This window comes from Diorhabda carinulata, chromosome X (genome assembly GCF_026250575.1).
Source record: "Diorhabda carinulata isolate Delta chromosome X, icDioCari1.1, whole genome shotgun sequence".
Taxonomy (NCBI): domain Eukaryota; kingdom Metazoa; phylum Arthropoda; class Insecta; order Coleoptera; family Chrysomelidae; genus Diorhabda; species Diorhabda carinulata.
The window spans coordinates 93,726-112,774 of NC_079472.1; the positions used below are offsets into that span (position 1 = coordinate 93,726).

A 19,049-nucleotide genomic window follows, 5' to 3' on the forward strand; every position below is an offset into this window, starting at 1 on the left:
GTAAAGATTCCCAGCAAATTTAAGTGCTTACAAAATTGAAACTTTTTTAACTCCCATTTATAAATTAAGATTTTGGATGATATTCATTAATTACTCCATAGTCTCTAGTGGTGAAAGTGCGGCGACTTTTTACTTTTTTTCATTCCAAAGGCAAAACTGAGGCCTTCTATACACCGACCTAAACATTCGAAACAAATTACTGAACATAACCAAATAACGTTACTAACAAATTAGTGATAAATATTTTATCGTCTCCACTTAAAAACAACTCATTTAATAAAAAAACCTTTCGTTTAATTATCAACCGTAACCGTTATTTCAATCAGACGTTCATAACCAAAGATTATATACACGAGTTCATAACCTCTTAAGATAAACAATGTAATGTGTGTTGCCTAAGTTCATCAATTTAACGTATTTTCCTTTTGAATGTTTTGGATAAAAATATAGATAAACTAATATACCTACTTGCTGTATCAACTTGATATAACTTGTAATCAAACGAAAATTACTGATTCAAAACATCATTAGAAAATTCAAATTATATAGAGCAAAAAAGGTAGATTATACAAGTAGAAAGACTAAAAGAAAAAAACGCTTTTAGAAAATTACCATTTCCTTACTAGAGAACACCATTTGGATTTTTGTTATCTTTTTAATTTTTCCTCAATTCTGATAACTTTTTAAAAAAATTTCGAATTTTGCTATTGGTTTCTGTACATGATGTGTGTTCTTCCCGAGGGCTCATTTTCGACTCGTTCTGCGCATCTCTCAAGAGCCAATGAGAATTCGCTCCCAAATTGGCGCGTCGTTTTGGGAACGAATTCTCATTGGCTGCTTCCCAGCTGGTGCGCAATAACACACTTTACAACATGGTTTCTGTATATGATTAGTGGCGCCCTCGATGTACGCGTATGAAAAACATTAATAGAACACGCAAAGTTTCAATCGATCTTTAATGTATCAGAAACGCTTATAATAACAGGGATAATCTGTATTTTTGATAATAAAAAATGTATATTATATAGTAGATAGTGAACGTATTTACTAATCAAGTAAATACAGTTTATCATTTCGTATTTCCTGATTAGCTTTTATTTACAAACCGACATCGATAGTTACCTAATAAAAGTTTCGCATTAAAAAAGTTTGGATAATATCAAAATATTGATTTAAGGTAAAAACTTTTATTCGGAGTATTAATACTTACGTATTATATATGAGATAATATTGAGAATACATCTTATTTCACAGAATGGTGAATATTAAGGATTTCAAGAAAAAGTTATCGACGAAAGATGTGATTTTTGAACCAAATTATAACGATACTAGTCACGATTTATTAAAATACCTACTGGTGAAATGTCAAATTATCGGATTGTTTCCGATGCATAATATCTGTTGTAAAGATCCGTCGAATATAAAGTTTAATTGGCTTTCTTGGAAAATCGTTTACACAATTACAATTTGTGCAGTTTCGACGATTTGTTCATATTTAGGATTTTTTTGCGCCTTTCAAATCTATCCTGTCATAACCCATTTAGGTAAGTAACGATAGTTTGTTAATTTTAGGATCATTATTATTTTTTCAGTATTACCAATGGTTTTTATGCAAGTAGCAGTCACTACGTTAATTTCAATAAACGTATCGAAAAACTGGCATAAATTTATCACGAGCATAACTTATCTTGAAATGGAAATTAATAAAAAATATGGCGCATCGAAAAATTTACGAAGTTTATTGAACATTCTTACACTCGCCGTATATGCCATTGGTACTAGTAAGTAAACTAGTACGAATATTTTTCCAATTTTCAACGTGTTTATCAGATTAGCATCACATTCTAATTAATTGTCTTCTACGTTCTAACTACAAATACATATTTGATAAGTTCTTAGACTACTAAGATTTCGTTCCTAACCTTAAAATAATTTTTGTTTGAAGATTTTGTTGCCTAACTAACTAACCTCGTATCAATTGACACAAATTAAATAAAGAACAATTTAAAATATTTATTTTAGTTGAACATTTGATGGAAATTATTTCAATTACTTTTAAAACGGGATCAAGAGGCTTCATAATTCATATTCAACAAAAAAAGTTCTTAAACTACTAAGATTTCGGTCCTAACCTTAAAATAATTTTTGTTTGAAGATTTTGTTGCCCAACTAACTAACCTCGTATCAATTGACACAAAGTAAATAAAGAACAATTTAAAATATTTATTTTAGTTGAACATTTGATGGAAATTATTTCAATTACCTTTAAAACGGGATCAAGAGGATTCATAATTCATATTCAACAAAAATGCGTTTATCTATATGGTGAATGTAATTATTGTTGGTCTGTAGTATACGTGGTAAGTTTTTGTATTATATATATAAATACATCTAAAAGTTTCAAATCGAAAATTAGTATATTATTTTAGGTATTTTGTATAATCAGTTGGGCAGTATGTGTTACCGTTGATGTTTTCATTATCAATTTAAGTGTGATATTTGCGTATAGATTCAAACAAATTGCGGATTCTTTTAATCGTTATAACGATGTATTGCAAATCCAAGAAATATCTTCCGTTTACCTCACAGTGAGTTCATTTCGATTATTTACTTATTTATGCACATTACAATGTGTACAAAACAAAAATTTATTTATTTAGGATAAAACTTCGAAATATTATCAAGAAATAAGAGAAGATTACTCTAAACTTGCTTTAGCCGTACACCAAGTGGACAAATTATTTGGAAATTTGATAATTTGCAGTTATATTTTCAATATTTCATTGATTTTGATACAGCTGTTCAACAGCCTTAGGTAATGAATGTAATATGCTCTTTGTCTTATTTTATATAAATTTCACACATCATGCAACACCTACTCGTATTAATTACAATTTCAATTATAAAATTTTGTACGTTTTTTAGATATATCAATAGTCATTTATATTCGATACATTTCTTCTATTCGTTTGGTTTTATAATAATGAGATTGGTTCTTGTTACAATATACGGTTCTTCAGTTAATGAAGAAAGTAAAAAATTCGCCGCAATTATACCCAAAGTACCAGACGATCACTGGAGTGAAGACGTAAGTTAATATTCTAAATATTTCATTCTTTTTTTTAACAATAAATTTTGTTTCAGTTGCAAAGGATAATGGCGCATATTTATTACGATTCTATAGCTTTGACTGGTGGACAATTTTTCAAAATTACTAGGCGTTTAACATTAAACGTACGTAACTTTGTTTTTATGCATTTCAGTATAATTGTTCATTATTTTTTTGTAGATTGCCGCTTCAATTATAAGTTACGAATTGATTCTTATACAATTCAATCAAAGTGCTTTGAAAGATTTTGTTAAACCAATAAATAATTCAAATAGTACCGAGTACATAACATGACGTGTATTCAAATAAAAAATGTACAAAAAATTTCTATGTTTTTATTTCCCATAACTCAGAATTAAATAATTTGCTAATTTATACTGCGTTTTGTCTTGCTCAAATGAAAAGGGTTCGTCAAAAAAAATGTTATATGTAAATAACGTATTAGTATTATTTTGATGCATTGTTTGCCAGACCGAAAGGGTCGTTTTACAAGTACGTCATTATTTACCCGACAATGTTTGACGGTAACAAGAGGATTATTATTTCAAATTAGCGAATAATCGATATAACTCTTCAATGAAAACCTTCTCCATGCATACAGGGTAATATAATTAAGATTATCCAATGTCTAAACTACAAATTAAATCACTGTAAAACTGGCAGAAAATTGATGAAAATATTTTTCATTGATCACTTTCCAAAAACCAAAACACACCAAGAAACAAAAATTACCTCATTGATTATTGATAAAACCTGTTTGAATATCATCAATCAATCAAAAAAAGTGAATATTTTTATGTAGGTACAACTCTAAATAACCGATCGTGTTGTTATCTCTATCGATTGAACATTTATTAGCACAATAGACTTTTGTACTATATTTTAACATTGTTATTGTTTATATTAACAACAAACTTATATATATAATTCGAACACTACAAATATTGTTCCATATCCAGTGGTGGGAAATTTACCGAAATTTAAAAGCAACAAAGATATCGAAATTCATTTATATAATTGCATCTCACAGACCGAAAATATTTGAAAATATAAATACCTGACATATTTTAAAATATATTCCCATGTATAAAATACTGCAACTTTTACATTTAGTCATCAATCAAATTATAAACAAATATAGGTCTGTTCAGAGAAGTTCAGAAAGTGTACACTGAAACGTTCGCGTTCTTTGTAGCAGAACCAGCGCTAGTATCGCTTGCACTGGATCTATAGTCGGGTCAGCCAGTGCAGTGCAAGACAGTGTAATCAATATAGAATAAAAGAACAGAGGTAGGTGGTTTTTGTAATAAATTGATAAAACAATTGTTGCTTTTTATGATATAGTGTATATCGTTCTTTGTATCCGATCGAACTAATTCTATACACTCATGCACTGGTCTAATTTAGTACCGTTAACAAGAACAAACCTTATGTATTACATAATATATGATTTTAAAATAGTACCATAGACAAAGTAAAACTATACTATAATTGTTTTTAAGGGGAATTTAAGTAGTTTTTGTTAGGGGCTTTAATAAATTCTTCGAATCAATGGAAAGTTATTTCTTTTTCAATTTTAAAGCGTAGCCTTCGTGATTTTTATTTTATTAGTATTATGTGAGTCTATGATTTAGTTTCCACAAACGATGAATCAATTAACGGAAAATTGAAATCAGAAATGGTTCATGAACTTTTAGAATACTAACATCTTCAATTATTAATTTGAGTAAAACGAATATGATATCAATTCAAATATGATTTTCTGGCAATCTGATTTAATAGTTACAATGAAATCCTACACTGCAAATAAATTAAGAAAAAAACGATTAATCCGCCTCTGGATATTCATCAATCCTTGTGACGTTTCTAAGTACGAAAACACCGCATAAGCAAACATTCAATTTACGAATATGTTTACCACCAAAGATAATTTCGATAAAGTTTAGTAAATCCATATGCGTTCACCAAAGTCTATGAACTAATAATCATTTCTTATTCGACATATTTTTTTTTTCTATTAGGCATTTCTCAACTTAATCTGCGAATATGTAAATATGAACGAGTTAAACCGGCACTTTTCTATTATACCAGTAAATATGTCAGAAACGCAAGAAGACGTTTTTATCGTTAAGAAAAACGAATTCCACGATTCAATCAAATTCATTATAAAATTAGCGCAATATTTCGGTGTGATGCCGTTACAAAATATAAATAAAACCTGGAATCTAGTTTATTTCAAATGGCGTAGCTTTAAAGTCGTTTATTCTATATTAAACGCCTGCGGAGCTTTCATCAGTTTCGGATTCTGGTTGGTGAAATTCTGCGTGGACGGATTAGTTGTCGATAAAACTGGTAAGTACTCACCTATACACTTTCATAATCGTATCTAAATAAATATTCAAAACAATAAATAAAACTACAATTTACACATTTATTTTCCTATGTTTGAAGGAAAACTAGATACGGCAACACGAATCTTTCCAAAACAAGTTTTCGTTGAAATAACAAAGCCAAAGCGATTATTTCTTTGTAAAAAACCTATAGTATTTCATAATAAATTCACATTAAAAACTGGAATACAGTAAACAATTTTTAGAAAAAGTAGCAGTTTTGTCTTCATGTAAACGTGAGCGTTGGAATACATTTCTGAAATAAAGTTGTATCTATGTATAGGTGCTACTTTTTTAGCGCACATGGCATTCTACATATCGACATTTCTCTGTTCGTTGCATTTAATCAAATTAGCTAAACATTGGAACGAGATATTGAAAGAATGGTCTTATATTGAAATGAGTATGCGAGGGTATGTAAACGACGTTAATTTAAAAAAACGATACCTGTGGATGACAGCCACATCTTTTACTCTAGGAATAAGTAAGTACATTATTTATATAAATAAATAATAAATCAATTCGACATATTTTCTTCGCATAACTGTCGTTTTTATTGTAGTTGAACACGCGTTGTTCGTTATAAACGGTATATACGCAGCAGACGCGTGCGCATCTTATGTAATAAGTCCTTTAAGAGCAACAATGGAAGTTTTATTCAATAATTACTTTTCTTTTATAACTTTTAATGTTTGGCTTGGAGTTTTGGTTAAAGTAAGTTAAATTATTAACACTGCACCAATATTTTATCACAACTATGAAATCAGTAAACGAAGAGTTAAAAATACTATCTCGAAGCTAATAAAAAAATAATATGGTTTTGTATATTCCGAACGATCAAAATAAATAATAGTTGCGTATTTTAATTAGAAAGACATACAAACAATAGTTTTCAACATCACGCTGTCAATATATCTATCACCTGTCATCGAATTCATTCTACTGCGTTCCAAGTGTCGTATATGAGAAATCCATTGAACTCGATAGATAAATTTATTTATTAAGTTCGATGAAATATCCCAACCTACAGGGTATGCAACAAATATTGCATTACATTAAAATATGTTTCAATAGAATTTATATAATTGTGTTATAAATTTTCTAGGTAATTAATATTTTGTCAACTTTCACTTGGATATTCACAGACGTTTTTATCAGTTTAATAAGTGTGGCTCTAACAGCAAAATTTAGGCAGCTAGTTGTAAGATTGAAGAAAAACAAGGTAAGCACGTTCTCACTCCTAAGCTATCAAAGTTTCATACCAGAAAAAAAAACCTATTCACTTTATATTTTCTATACCCTCAGTTCTAAAGAGTAGGAATTATTTAATAATGAACTAGAAAAAACCAAATTTCCAATACGCTTTACATTCACTGAAAAACTTTTTACTTTGACGCCCTTTACCTCATACAAAAAGATATTTCTCGCCGACACTGACTAATTTTTCGTGGATATTCGTTTGAAATATATTCAATTCTAATAACACGTATTTTATTCAGGTTATGCACCAAAAATTTTGGAGGGAAATCCGACAGGATTATCATAAATTGTATATCCTTTGCAAGAAAATGGACAAGCACATTTCGTTTTTAGTATTAATTTCATATATGCATAATATATTCTTCTTGTGTATACAACTATACAATAGCTTAAGGTAGAAGCGATAGTTTAAAAAAAAATATTATTTTCTTTTATTTTGATATTTGTTGCTTCAGGGAAAGAAAAGGTATAGCAGAATCTACGTATTTTGTTTTTTCGTTTTCTTTCTTAGTATCGAGAATAATAGCAGTCTCAATGTACGGAGCTTGGTTGCACGATGAAGCTAAAAAACCGATGGAGTATCTGTATAATGTACCTACGGAATATTACTGTACCGAAGTAAGTTAATTAATTTTTATTCAACATATAAATTTGTCATAAAAAAAATTGATGTTACTATTCTTCTATTTTTAGATCAGTCGATTAATTGAACAAATGTACACGAATCCGGTAGGAATCACAGGATCTGGATTTTTTATAGTAACACGAAATTTTTTATTACAGGTATACGGAAAAGAATTTATATCAATAATTTAGAAAAATATAATAAAATTGACACATATAATTCAATAATTTTTTTAAATCTTGTAAACTATGAATTTGAATTTATTTTTCAGATGGCTGGAACGATCGTAACTTTCGAATTAATGTTGTTTCAATTTGCACCGTTGGATTCAAAAAATCGAGCTTACAACAGATCTGAATCGTGTATTTAATCATAAAATATATTTTGAGTTTTTCTTTTTTTTTATTCAAATAAATTCATAATAAAGTTACCTACAAAAATTGCTTAAATATTAGGATGAAAAGGGTAGAATGAAACCAACATTTATAATATAGGGGGTTATGTACTAGTAATAAAAAAACCTACACACAAGCACAATTCTATACAAATATTCAGTCTGTAATTTATCGAAATTATTAATCGCTTACACAAATTATCACAATTAATCATTTAATACTATATAAAAATTTAATGCAAAAAGTAGATATTAACAAACAGAAAAAAAGTTTAAATTACTTAATAATCAATAAAAGTGGAGACACAATGAGACATAAATTTGAAAACAAAATTAATTCCAAAAAAAGTTTTAAATTAAAAATCTGGATTTTAATAAATTTTCTAAAACGTTATGAAACTGATTATAACATGTTTTTTCTATTTGATTAAATTGAATTGAAAAAATGTTTTGTTCATAGCACTTTGGCTATCAACATTGCACTATCACTTGAAATAAAAAATACCGAAATATATTAATACATAGAAAAATAATCTAATAATCTATTATATACTACAGCTTTTCAATCATTAAAATTATTTACACAAAAAATATGAAGAAAAAAGAAATAATGAATATTTACAGAATTGGACAAAGACCAAAAAAGAATAATCTTATTGATGAAATTACCCATAAAAAAATTCAATTTCAACGCCGATTCTACCAAAATAAAAAAATTATTGAATAGTTTATTTATTCAATTACAAATTACTGAAAATGTTGAAAAAAAAATTCTAAATACCTTCTGCATAAGAACAAAGGACAAAAACAATAATCTAATCCTTTGAAATATCTACAAAAAAATGAATAAAAACCAAATTTAAGTCTTATTTGAAAAAAAAAAACAATAAAATTTATTATTTAAAAAAGTAAAATTCAATTAGTCGCCTTGAAACAACAGGGTTCTATTTTGGACTAATAAAAAAGTCTAACAGATTACGCAATCTTTAAAGCACGTTTCTTTGGGTGAAGTCCACTGTTTTTAACTATTCTTTGATCTTAAATGTGTACCAGTGGATCCACGGCCGATAGGACAGACCTTCTATAGAGCTCATAGTCCACTGTTTTGACTATTATTTAGTCCCTAGTGTATACCAGTCGATCCACTGCAGATCCACTTCCTTTAGAACGTGAGAAATAAAATTTTACAAGTATAAAATACAATGCCCAAACACTAAATGGTAGGTAATTAATAGACGGTGAGCCATAACCTTAAGAAATATGTAAAAGACAGGGTTTGAAAATGTTTTTGTCCCAAGGCGATGTATTGTTAATAAATTTTCATTGTTCTGTTAAGGTTTATAAGCAATTCATGAAAATAATATTATATTTGGGGCCTATCAATTGTTATAAAAAGCAAAAATTCAATATATCAATTAAAGTATTAAATTTAATTCCAGTTAAAATCCGGTGATACCCCGCCGAATAATTCATCTCACTAACACATATTTACATTTCATTCTCTTTTAACTTATACCAAATAATAATGAAAAAAGTATAATGGATGTTACACATCACTACAGTTTTGCAAGAAAATGACTTTAAAATCTAATCTCACTTGATGAAAAATTAATTTATAAAATTCTTGAAAAACTCACGAGTTCCTTGTTTACGTATCTTCAATAGCAGGTAGCCAAAAAGCCATGTTTGTACAAGCTGAAGCGAGCATCATGTATTTAGGATTAAACTGAACGCACTGAACTGGACCGGGATGATCAGCATTCAAAACACAAACCTCAAAAGAAAAAATAATTAAAAAATATTGAAATATTCACATTTGTTTACCCCCAAGTATAATACTGTATCTCTGCTAATATTATATAAAAGGTGAAATAATTATAAAATTTGAAATATTATTACCTTATAGCCAGTATCTGCATTCCAAACATGAACTCGCCCATCAGTAGATCCACTAAAGATAAACTGAGAATCAGGACTAAAGGACGCCTCAATAGGAATACCTTTATTATTAAGGTGACCTGTGAATGTTTGTAAAGGTGTACCATGAAAAGCATCAATAAGTCTTATTATGGATCCGTTTGTACTGATTAAAATAGTTTTACCGTCTCTTGAAAATTTCAAACCAGTCCAATCACATTCTTTTTCTTGTGTCAATTTAAATGTTACAAAAGGTCCCTAAAAATACGTCAACAAATACTTCTTTCTATAATATAGGAAAAAATTACCTTATCGAAAGACCTTAAATCGTACAGTTTAATACTTTCTGAATTTACACCGGCTGCAAAAATCAATCCTTCAGGATCATAAGCTGCTACGGGTCGTCCTGATAAATGCATAAGTCCCTGGCAATTCGGCGATCTTAAATCCCATAATCTTAGAGTTTTATCTAAAGAACCAGACAAAAATGTATCCTCCACGGGGGATAAATTCAAAGAAACAACTTTTTTAGTATGTCCCGGAAAATATCTAATATATTTATTGTCGTGAAGAGATAGATATCTAATGGTGTCATCTATTTTAGTTGAACTGTGGATGGCAGTGTTTTTTGCATGTGTAAAGTGTATCAAATCTACTCCGTATTTTTTACTGTTAACCGTTCTAACTTGCGTCCCCTTTTCGCAATCGTAAATAACGATTTGATCGTCTTCGCTGCAAGATATCAACGTCTCTCCCGTCGGTGAAAAATCGATGCTATTTATTTTGTCTGTATTTTCACGAAACACTTTGGCTACGCGGAAACTCCGCACCACCTGATCTACTAATTTCATCTTCATGTGTACGGCCGTTATTTATATTATTATAATAATTAAATTACTTTTAATAGCGTCAAATAAATTTAAGAAACCTCACGTCACAACTTGAACCAAACAAAGGATCAAATATGGAGGACGAGTTTGATACAGTTGGCACCAAACATGTGCAGAAAAAAATTTACGTATCTCAATCCTACTATACGTTCGAAATTTTATTATTTCTTTAATTAATAATACAAAAAACTTTATGAAAACAAATACCTCTGATGGTCACATAATTTAGGTAATTCTATTTAGTATTGAACATAGATAAATTAATAGTGCTTAGGATGACGTTGGTAAAACTGAAATAGATAAATATTTTTTTACATCATTTATTTCGAATATTTTTTTTTCATGGATATAGTATTAAAAACTTGACCGTATAAATTTAAAATGTTATCAGATACATATTTTTTTTGAACAATAAAACATGGTAGACAACTTTAAAGTTTGCAGTTAGGCTGGATTACAGAATTTATATTAGTTATCAAAAGTCATATTTTTATGTTAAAAAAGAAGATTTTGAAAAAAGTATCTTCTTTTTTATGAAAAACGAATTAAAAAAAATATTTCCAAATCCATAAGGAAATAACCCAATTATTAACCTTTCTTCAAAGTATTTTTCGTCGTGGTAACATTACTATTGAAATTGTTACTTTCTCCTAAATAAATCAGATCAATTTTAACCACACCTCCTTTTACTCATAATTCGTGTGTAATAAGGATAGTAGTATATCATTTTCCTCAATATTCATAAAAAATTGCATCATTTAAATAAATTGAATTGGATTGAAAAATAAAAACGGTACGTTTACATTTTATACAAATATTATGCTTTCGAATCCAATTCTAATTTGTTTATATTTTATTATTTGGCAATGTTACTAAGAAACATATGTTATATTTTCGGCTTTTTTAAGGTAATCCATTATGGTTGTAACAATGACTGCAAAGGAAGTAAGAAATGCTTATATAGATTTCTTTAAAGAGAAAAACCACACTTACGTACATTCTTCCTCTACAATTCCTTTAGATGATCCGACATTACTCTTTGCGAATGCTGGTATGAACCAATTTAAATCTATCTTTTTAGGAACGGTAGATCCAAATAGCGATCTATCAAAATTAGTACGCGCCGTAAATACTCAAAAATGTATCAGAGCTGGTAAGTTAATACGATATATTACAATATTTATATTTTAATTTATTATATTTTGTAGGTGGGAAACATAACGATTTAGATGATGTAGGAAAAGACGTGTACCACCATACTTTTTTTGAAATGATGGGAAATTGGTCTTTCGGCGACTATTTTAAAAAAGAAGTTTGTTCATGGGCCTGGGAGTTTTTAACACAGAGATTAAAATTAGATGCAGACCGGTTGTACGTAACATACTTTGGAGGTGATGCGGCATCTGGATTAGAACCTGATAATGAATGTAAACAGGTATATTTAATTATATTCCAAATACTCTTATTAAAACAAATGTTGATTGAGAATTTTGTAGATTTGGTTAAATCTTGGTGTTAAACCATCACATGTTCTTCCCGGTAGTTTGAAGGATAACTTTTGGGAAATGGGTGAAACAGGCCCTTGCGGTCCTTGTTCAGAACTCCACTATGATAGAATAGGAGGTAGAGAAGTACCGCATCTAGTAAATATGGACGATCCAGATGTTTTGGAGATATGGAATCTAGTATTTATCCAATACAACAGAGAAACTGATGGCAGCTTGAAACCTCTACCTAAAAAACATATAGATTGCGGACTCGGTTTGGAAAGGTTGATATCTGTTATACAAGACAAAAGGTATATATATATATCATTTTTATTGTTATCACATTTTTTGTTTTATGTTTTGTAATTTCTCTCTTAGGTCTAATTACGATACAGATCTGTTTGTACCTATATTTGAAGCTATACAAAAAGGTACAGGAGCACGCCCGTATGAAGGTAAAGTTGGGGAAGATGATAAGGATGGTATAGATATGGCATATAGGGTATTAGCGGATCATGCTAGAACTTTAACTATAGCTTTATCAGATGGTGGAAATCCGGATAATACTGGAAGAGGGTGAGAATTATTGAACAAAATTAGTTGTGGGGGTTTTTCATTTCATAAATTTTAGTTACGTTTTGAGGAGGATTTTAAGGAGAGCTGTTAGATATGCTACAGAAAAATTGAATGCAAAACCTGGATTTTTTTCTACTTTAGTTAATATCGTCGTTGAAATTTTAGGAGACACGTTTCCAGAAGTAAAAAAAGATCCACAAGGTATTTTCTTTTATAAAATATGTATATATATAGAGAGAAAGAGAAAAATTCATTTTTAATATTTTCAGCTATCATTGATACTATTAATGAAGAAGAAGAACAATTTTTGAAGACGTTATCAAGAGGTAGAAACTTATTAAACAGAACGATTACCAAATTAGATAAAAATTGCAAAGTTTTACCTGGAGATGTCGCTTGGCGTTTATACGACACTTACGGATTTCCTGTAGATCTAACTTCATTAATGGCAGAAGAAAAGGGATTGAATGTTGATATGAATGCTTACGAAGAATCAAAAAGACAAGCACAGATAACGTCTCAGGTAAGGCAATATTTAATAAAATTTGAATTTTTATTTTTTTTTTAATAGATACTTTATAGGGTAAAGGAACTGGAGTAGCAGATACTATCAATTTGGACGTACACGCAATTACGGAACTCCAAAATGAAGGCATACCACCTACTGATGATATCGCAAAATATGCATATGATTCCACAGAATCTCCAAATTCTGAGTATAAGTTTGAACCATGTGAAGCGACAGTTATAGGATTGAGATTCGATAAAAAATTTGTCGAAGAAGTCCATACTGGACAAGAATGTGGAATTCTTTTAGATAAAACCAATTTCTATGCAGAACAAGGTTAGTTTATAGAGAGGTGTTTGTTTATTTTATCTGTTTTATTCATTTTAGGTGGTCAGATCTTTGATACTGGATATATAGTAAAATTAGGAGACGAAAGTGTGGAATTTACTGTAAAAAATGTTCAGATAAGAGGTGGTTATATAATTCACATTGGAAACATCGAAGGAACTTTAAAAAAGGGAGATAAAGTTACCCTACACGTCGATACGGCTAGAAGGAGGTTGATAATGAGCAACCACACTGGTACCCATGTACTTAACTATGCTCTTAGAAAAGTTCTAGGTACTGAAGCTGATCAAAGGGGATCCCTAGTGGCGCCGGATAGATTAAGATTCGATTTCACCAACAAAGGAGCAATGTCAACTGAACAAGTTAAGAAAACTGAAGAATTTTCTAAAGAGTTGATCTCGAAAAACGGCAAAGTTTATGCTAAAGAAACGAATCTAGGTGTAGCTAAAACAATACGCGGACTACGAGCCGTATTCGAAGAAACTTATCCCGATCCTGTTAGAGTAGTTTCCATAGGATTACCGGTGGAACAATTGGAAAAAGATCCTTTCGGTCCGGCAGGTGATAACACCTCTATTGAATTTTGTGGAGGAACTCACGTACAATATGCCGGTCATATTGGAGATTTTGTTATATCCAGCGAAGAAGCCATAGCTAAAGGAATAAGGAGGATAGTAGCATTAACTGGTCCTGAAGCTAATAAGGCTATTAAAAAAGCAGAATTGTTTGATAACAGATTGAATCAATTAAAATCTGTTATTGATAGTGATAAAGATTGCGCTAGATCTAAAGAACACGTTAAGAATATCGTTGAATTAACAGAACAAGTTTCTCACGCTCAAATACCGTATTGGAAAAAAGACGAAATCAGAAATACTCTTAAAAATCTTAAAAAAACTTTGGACGATAAAGACCGCGCTGCCAAAGCAGCCGTAGCTAATAAAGTAGTCGAAGACATTAAAAATTTCGTTAAAGAGAACGCAAATTTGCCAATTTTGGTAAAAGAATTGAAGGCTTTCAACAATACAAAAGCTCTAGACGCAGCTCTGAAACAAGTTAGAAATTTGAGTCCGGAAACTTCTGCTTTGTTCTTGACTGTAGACGAAGATTCTAATAAAATATTTTGTTTATCTTCCGTACCGAAAAGTGCCATAGAAAAAGGTCTCAAAGCTAACGATTGGGTCCAAGAAGTAGCTAAACGACTCGGGGGTAAAGGTGGCGGTAAACCCGATTCGGCTCAAGCTTCGGGAAATAATAGTTTACCGATTGTGAATATATTAGATCTGGCTAAAAAGTTTGCCGAAACTAAACTCGCCTGATAATCGTAAGTCAAAAATTGTTTAATAAATATTTGCAAGTTTGTTGTATTTTTATTTTAATTCTTTCCTTCAATTTCAGTTGGAATTTCTACCCCAATCATTTGCACTATTACTGATTAAAGATAATAAAAATAATTCAATTAAAGGGGGGCAAAATAGATCCTTGGGTCGCAGTGTATACCATACCTCAAAATACATACATACATACAAGATCCTGACTTTATGCATAGGTTTAGGGCCCCATGCTCTGGGAGCGCCTTAAGGACCACATAATAATAAAAAACATCATTTACGAAATGGATTTCTCTATAAAATATAAATTCCGCAAAATCAATTAGAAGATCATTAAAACAAATTTTATCTAAAACTTCAAACTCAGTAAAAATTTGTTTCGATACAGAAATTTCTTTTTTAAATCAAACTTTATAAAGTTGCAAGGGGCCCCACTCTATTAAGTCTTATGACCCTTGATTTTTAAAAACAGCACTGCAAATACTATTTAAGAACATAAATGAAACTACACACATTCATTTATAATAATAATATAAAAAATTGTATGTTTTAAATTTGACAAAAATATTTACCGAATCAACAATTTCCATTAATTTTGTGTAATTTCAAAGACATTACATTCATTAATCCTAAATAATTAGGATTTCAAATTGCGGCAAGCACATAGGTCCGAAGTGCCTCCCTAAAGATGTTCTTTGAAAAGCCAGTTAGTCACTTTAGCTTGAAACTTTTGATTTCATAAGGCTTGCCCAAGTATTTGAACCACACTAGGCACTCACAGATGACGTGGTGTGCAGTTTTATCTTCGTCCACGCACTATCATCACTCTGGATCCTTCCATTGTTATAACTTGAAGTAATATCAAATTCAGTTAAAAAAAATTACTGTACATTTGAAAACTTTTATTTGGATATTTACACAATTGATGATTAGTATTGAAATATGATATTAGATAATATAAAAGTGATATACAAAAGCTGATATATGAAAAAACAAAACTTTCAAAAACCACTTTTTTTCATATAATTTCAAATATCACCTATAAGCTTTTACGTATCCGCATCTCTTTTAGTCAACTTTTCATATATCACCTTTGAAAAGAGTTCATGTTAACGAAGAATTTTGAGACCTTTCATTTTTTGAGATTTTTTTCCTTTATCACCAGACGTAGATGATGATTCTCTGCTATCAGTAGCCATTACTTCATCAGTTCCATCAGACCTCTCCTGCAACTGGGTCTTTAATGTCTTTTTAATATTGACTATTTCATTTTCTATATCTGCTTTGCGTTGCATAGATTTATTTTTTTCTGAATTTGCTCTGCGTATTTGGTTTTCTACACAACTTAGAACACCTAAAAATAAATTAAAAAAACCTCGAAATTGTTATAAAATAATAAATAATTTAACAAACCTTCACAAGCTGAACACCAATCTTGGAGACAATTACTGATGATATTGATATCTTCTGCACGAATATCTCTTCCTATAGCATAATCAACTTCGAGTTGGCTATTCTTTTGATCTAATTTTCCATGTATAATATCTGCGTAGATAGCTTCTATAATGAGATCTTCCAAATCTCTCACATTTTTAATATCCAATTCTAGAAGCAAAGTACTGTAGGGTATACATTTGGATTTCATAGCTAATGTTACGATCGTGAGGTGCTGTAATTTTTTCCTTTGCGCTGGAGTTAATTCTAAAACTTCATTTTGATTAGCCAAGTAATCTTTAAACGTGCCGAAAGCGAACAATTCCAACGTATTGAAATATTTTTTATCCGTCGTCGCTAATTCCAAAATATTCGGCATATCTAGAAGTTCACCAAATACGTATACTCCCGGAGCTTCTAAAACTTGTTTGACTAATTCCGCACACGCCGCTCCTTTCGTACATTTTGCCAAAATTACAAATTGTTCCAAAACCGAACCTGACAGAGGACTTTTATCAACGACCATTTTGATACTTGTAAATAAAATTTGAGGTTATGTGATCTAACCAAATAGATTTGTAAGTAAAAAAGTTTTTAAAACTCTAATTAATTAGAGGATATTTTAATTACTCATTTTATATAATGTATAATTAATTTTGTAATAAGTCGCTAAATTCTTACTAAATAGCACTATTTTCACACAATATATCCAAAAAATTATTACATATGGCTACGTGGAGTTGCCACGCTGATCAAATTGATTTAATGAATTAATTTCTATTGGTATGAAAAATCTTTCTTACAAATAAAAAAATAGAATTTTAATTTATCAAACATGATTTTTTGTTAAAGTGAAATAAGCGTGAAACTAGTAATTTGGAGATTTAGTGGAATCTATAATCATGTATAAATTAAATGTGGCAACGTGGTTTCTTTTAATCTTTTGAAAGTAAGGTTATGAAGGATTGTTTATTATTTGTGTTTAAGAAAAGTATTTGTATAATGTTTAATAGATTTGGTTTCAAGATTTTACCAAGCGTTTGTAGGTTTTCTCAAAAAGTAGCACAACCGTTAAGAAGTAAAAAACCTAAATCATCAGCATCCACTGTAAGTATGAGTATAACAAAAAAAAAACAAACTTTCAAAGTTTGTAATTATAGATACAAAGTTACGTTGATATCAAACACCTCAGAGTAGTCGGTGGTAAAGGAGGAGATGGTTGTATTTCATTTCTTTCTGTATTTGGTAACGAATTTGCCGGTCCGGATGGAGGAGACGGTGGCAATGGAGGTCACGTAATTTTTCAACCGTCTGAAGACGTGAAAGACTTGAGTCGAGTTCCAACAGTAGCGCGAGCTAACAATGGAATTAACGGAACTACTAAGGATTGTCATGGAAAAAATGCCGATCATTGTTCAATTAAAGTACCCGTAGGAACAATAATTAAAGATTCGACTGGTAAGGTGGTTGGTGATTTATCACATCCAAGTTTGCTATTTGTAGCGGCCAGAGGCGGTGCCGGAGGCAAAGGAAACCACTACTTCATTTCTGATACACAACAAACACCTCAGATTTGTGAATATGGAGCTCAAGGTGAAGATTTAGAATATACTATTGAAGTTAAAAGTATGGCCCATATTGGACTGGTAATATGTTCTATATTCTTTAGTTCGAATTTTTATGATGATTATTTATAGATAGGTTTCCCAAATGCTGGTAAAAGTACTTTATTAAGGGCCATTTCGAGAGCCAGACCTAAAGTAGCACCTTATCCATTTACTACATTAAAACCACATGTTGGAATAGTGCAGTACGACGACTACGAACAAATAGCAGGTGATATAACAAAATTTGTATTCATATTTTGTTTTTATAACGAACATTTTGTTTTTCAAGTTGCCGATTTACCAGGTTTGATACCAGATTCTCACAAAAACAAAGGATTAGGAATTCAATTTTTGAAACATGCCGAAAGATGTACTGCACTCTTGTACATAATTGATATGTCAGAACCGGAACCATGGCGACATCTTGAAGTTTTACAATTCGAATTATCACAGTTCAACGATGATCTTAATTCAAGACCACAATTGATAGCCGCAAATAAAATAGATGTTCCAATAGCAGAAGAAAACGTAGAGGAATTGAAAAAAAGGACTGATATACCGGTTATACCGATTAGTGCTAAATTGGGTACGAATGTATCATCACTTCTAAGGGAAATTAAAATTATTTATGATAAAGAGAAAGAAAATAAACAGTGATGATTTTAAAACAAATGTTTTTTCTTCGAATAACAAATACTTCCTTATTAATTTAAAAAAAATGTCACCAGACTAATGAAAAATCTTTGGTATTGTTATATTTTTAGGGGACGTTCGCAGGTCGATTATTTCACCCCTACTACCCCCCGAGATAAAACAATTTTGAAATTGTGTATGCTATCAGTCCCTAAACCGATACGGAATTTGACTTGGTATGTATTTGGAAGCGTATTTGATTTATAAAGATGGTATGTATGGCTCCCTTTGTTGCTGCAATACCGGGTAAACTATTGTTTATGAACTGTCAATCCCAATACTGTGGGATATTGGAGTTCAGTAGTGTCTTTACACTTAAGAGAATGTGGATAAAGGTTTCGTCTTCCACTCAACTGAATCCTGTATCCCCCATTTAGGCAACCCTACCTGGACAAGACTCCTGTTGGTATTTGTAGGTTGTTCTTACTCAGGTTGATACAATCAACAGATTTTCGTTGGTTATATTTTCCCAGAAGAGTC

At 30.4% G+C, this 19,049-nt stretch overlaps 5 protein-coding genes across 8 annotated transcripts; 3 read left to right on the plus strand and 2 right to left on the minus strand.

The window, feature by feature from the left end:
* Positions 1-1,069: 1,069 nt before the first annotated feature.
* LOC130902038 (uncharacterized) lies at positions 1,070-7,824 on the plus strand. The gene is given in 16 exon segments (XM_057813837.1): positions 1,070-1,177; positions 1,255-1,544; positions 1,593-1,781; positions 2,233-2,360; positions 2,430-2,815; positions 2,926-3,088; positions 3,145-3,234; positions 3,290-3,383; positions 5,213-5,461; positions 5,783-5,983; positions 6,062-6,213; positions 6,605-6,721; positions 6,999-7,153; positions 7,215-7,377; positions 7,453-7,542; positions 7,656-7,824. Coding segments are annotated over 15 exon segments (2,565 nt in total). The 5' UTR covers positions 1,070-1,177; position 1,255; the 3' UTR covers positions 7,755-7,824.
* On the minus strand, positions 4,706-10,877 carry LOC130902628 (WD repeat-containing protein 82). Of its 3 annotated transcripts, none has more exons than XM_057814870.1 (4): positions 10,004-10,877; positions 9,678-9,953; positions 9,416-9,552; positions 4,706-8,938 (listed from the first exon to the last, which is right to left on the minus strand). In XM_057814870.1, the coding sequence occupies exons 1-3, from the start codon at positions 10,550-10,552 to the stop codon at positions 9,427-9,429; spliced, it is 951 nt and encodes a 316-aa protein (XP_057670853.1). In that variant the 5' UTR covers positions 10,553-10,877; the 3' UTR covers positions 4,706-8,938; positions 9,416-9,426. The 3 variants fall into 3 exon arrangements, with proteins under 3 accessions (XP_057670853.1, XP_057670854.1, XP_057670855.1); XM_057814871.1 differs by having other exon boundaries at positions 4,706-7,321; positions 10,004-10,825; XM_057814872.1 differs by having other exon boundaries at positions 7,570-7,815; positions 10,004-10,825.
* A 97-nt stretch (positions 10,878-10,974) lies between these two features.
* LOC130902596 (alanine--tRNA ligase, cytoplasmic) lies at positions 10,975-14,864 on the plus strand. The gene is made up of 9 exons (XM_057814829.1): positions 10,975-11,378; positions 11,494-11,738; positions 11,794-12,020; positions 12,082-12,383; positions 12,451-12,648; positions 12,704-12,849; positions 12,918-13,171; positions 13,231-13,492; positions 13,544-14,864. Exons 2-9 carry the CDS (start codon positions 11,504-11,506, stop codon positions 14,821-14,823), a joined length of 2,904 nt encoding a protein of 967 aa, XP_057670812.1. The 5' UTR covers positions 10,975-11,378; positions 11,494-11,503; the 3' UTR covers positions 14,824-14,864.
* Positions 14,865-15,722: 858 nt separating this feature from the next.
* LOC130902632 (COP9 signalosome complex subunit 7a) lies at positions 15,723-16,993 on the minus strand. Its single transcript, XM_057814875.1, has 2 exons — positions 16,249-16,993; positions 15,723-16,189 (listed from the first exon to the last, which is right to left on the minus strand). The coding sequence occupies exons 1-2, from the start codon at positions 16,793-16,795 to the stop codon at positions 15,945-15,947; spliced, it is 792 nt and encodes a 263-aa protein (XP_057670858.1). The 5' UTR covers positions 16,796-16,993; the 3' UTR covers positions 15,723-15,944.
* A 69-nt stretch (positions 16,994-17,062) lies between these two features.
* LOC130902622 (mitochondrial ribosome-associated GTPase 2) lies at positions 17,063-18,548 on the plus strand. Of its 2 annotated transcripts, XM_057814864.1 has the most exons (4): positions 17,198-17,376; positions 17,430-17,915; positions 17,967-18,105; positions 18,166-18,548. In XM_057814864.1, exons 1-4 carry the CDS (start codon positions 17,227-17,229, stop codon positions 18,531-18,533), a joined length of 1,143 nt encoding a protein of 380 aa, XP_057670847.1. In that variant the 5' UTR covers positions 17,198-17,226; the 3' UTR covers positions 18,534-18,548. The 2 variants fall into 2 exon arrangements, with proteins under 2 accessions (XP_057670846.1, XP_057670847.1); XM_057814863.1 differs by having other exon boundaries at positions 17,063-17,376; positions 17,967-18,548.
* Positions 18,549-19,049: the final 501 nt, after the last annotated feature.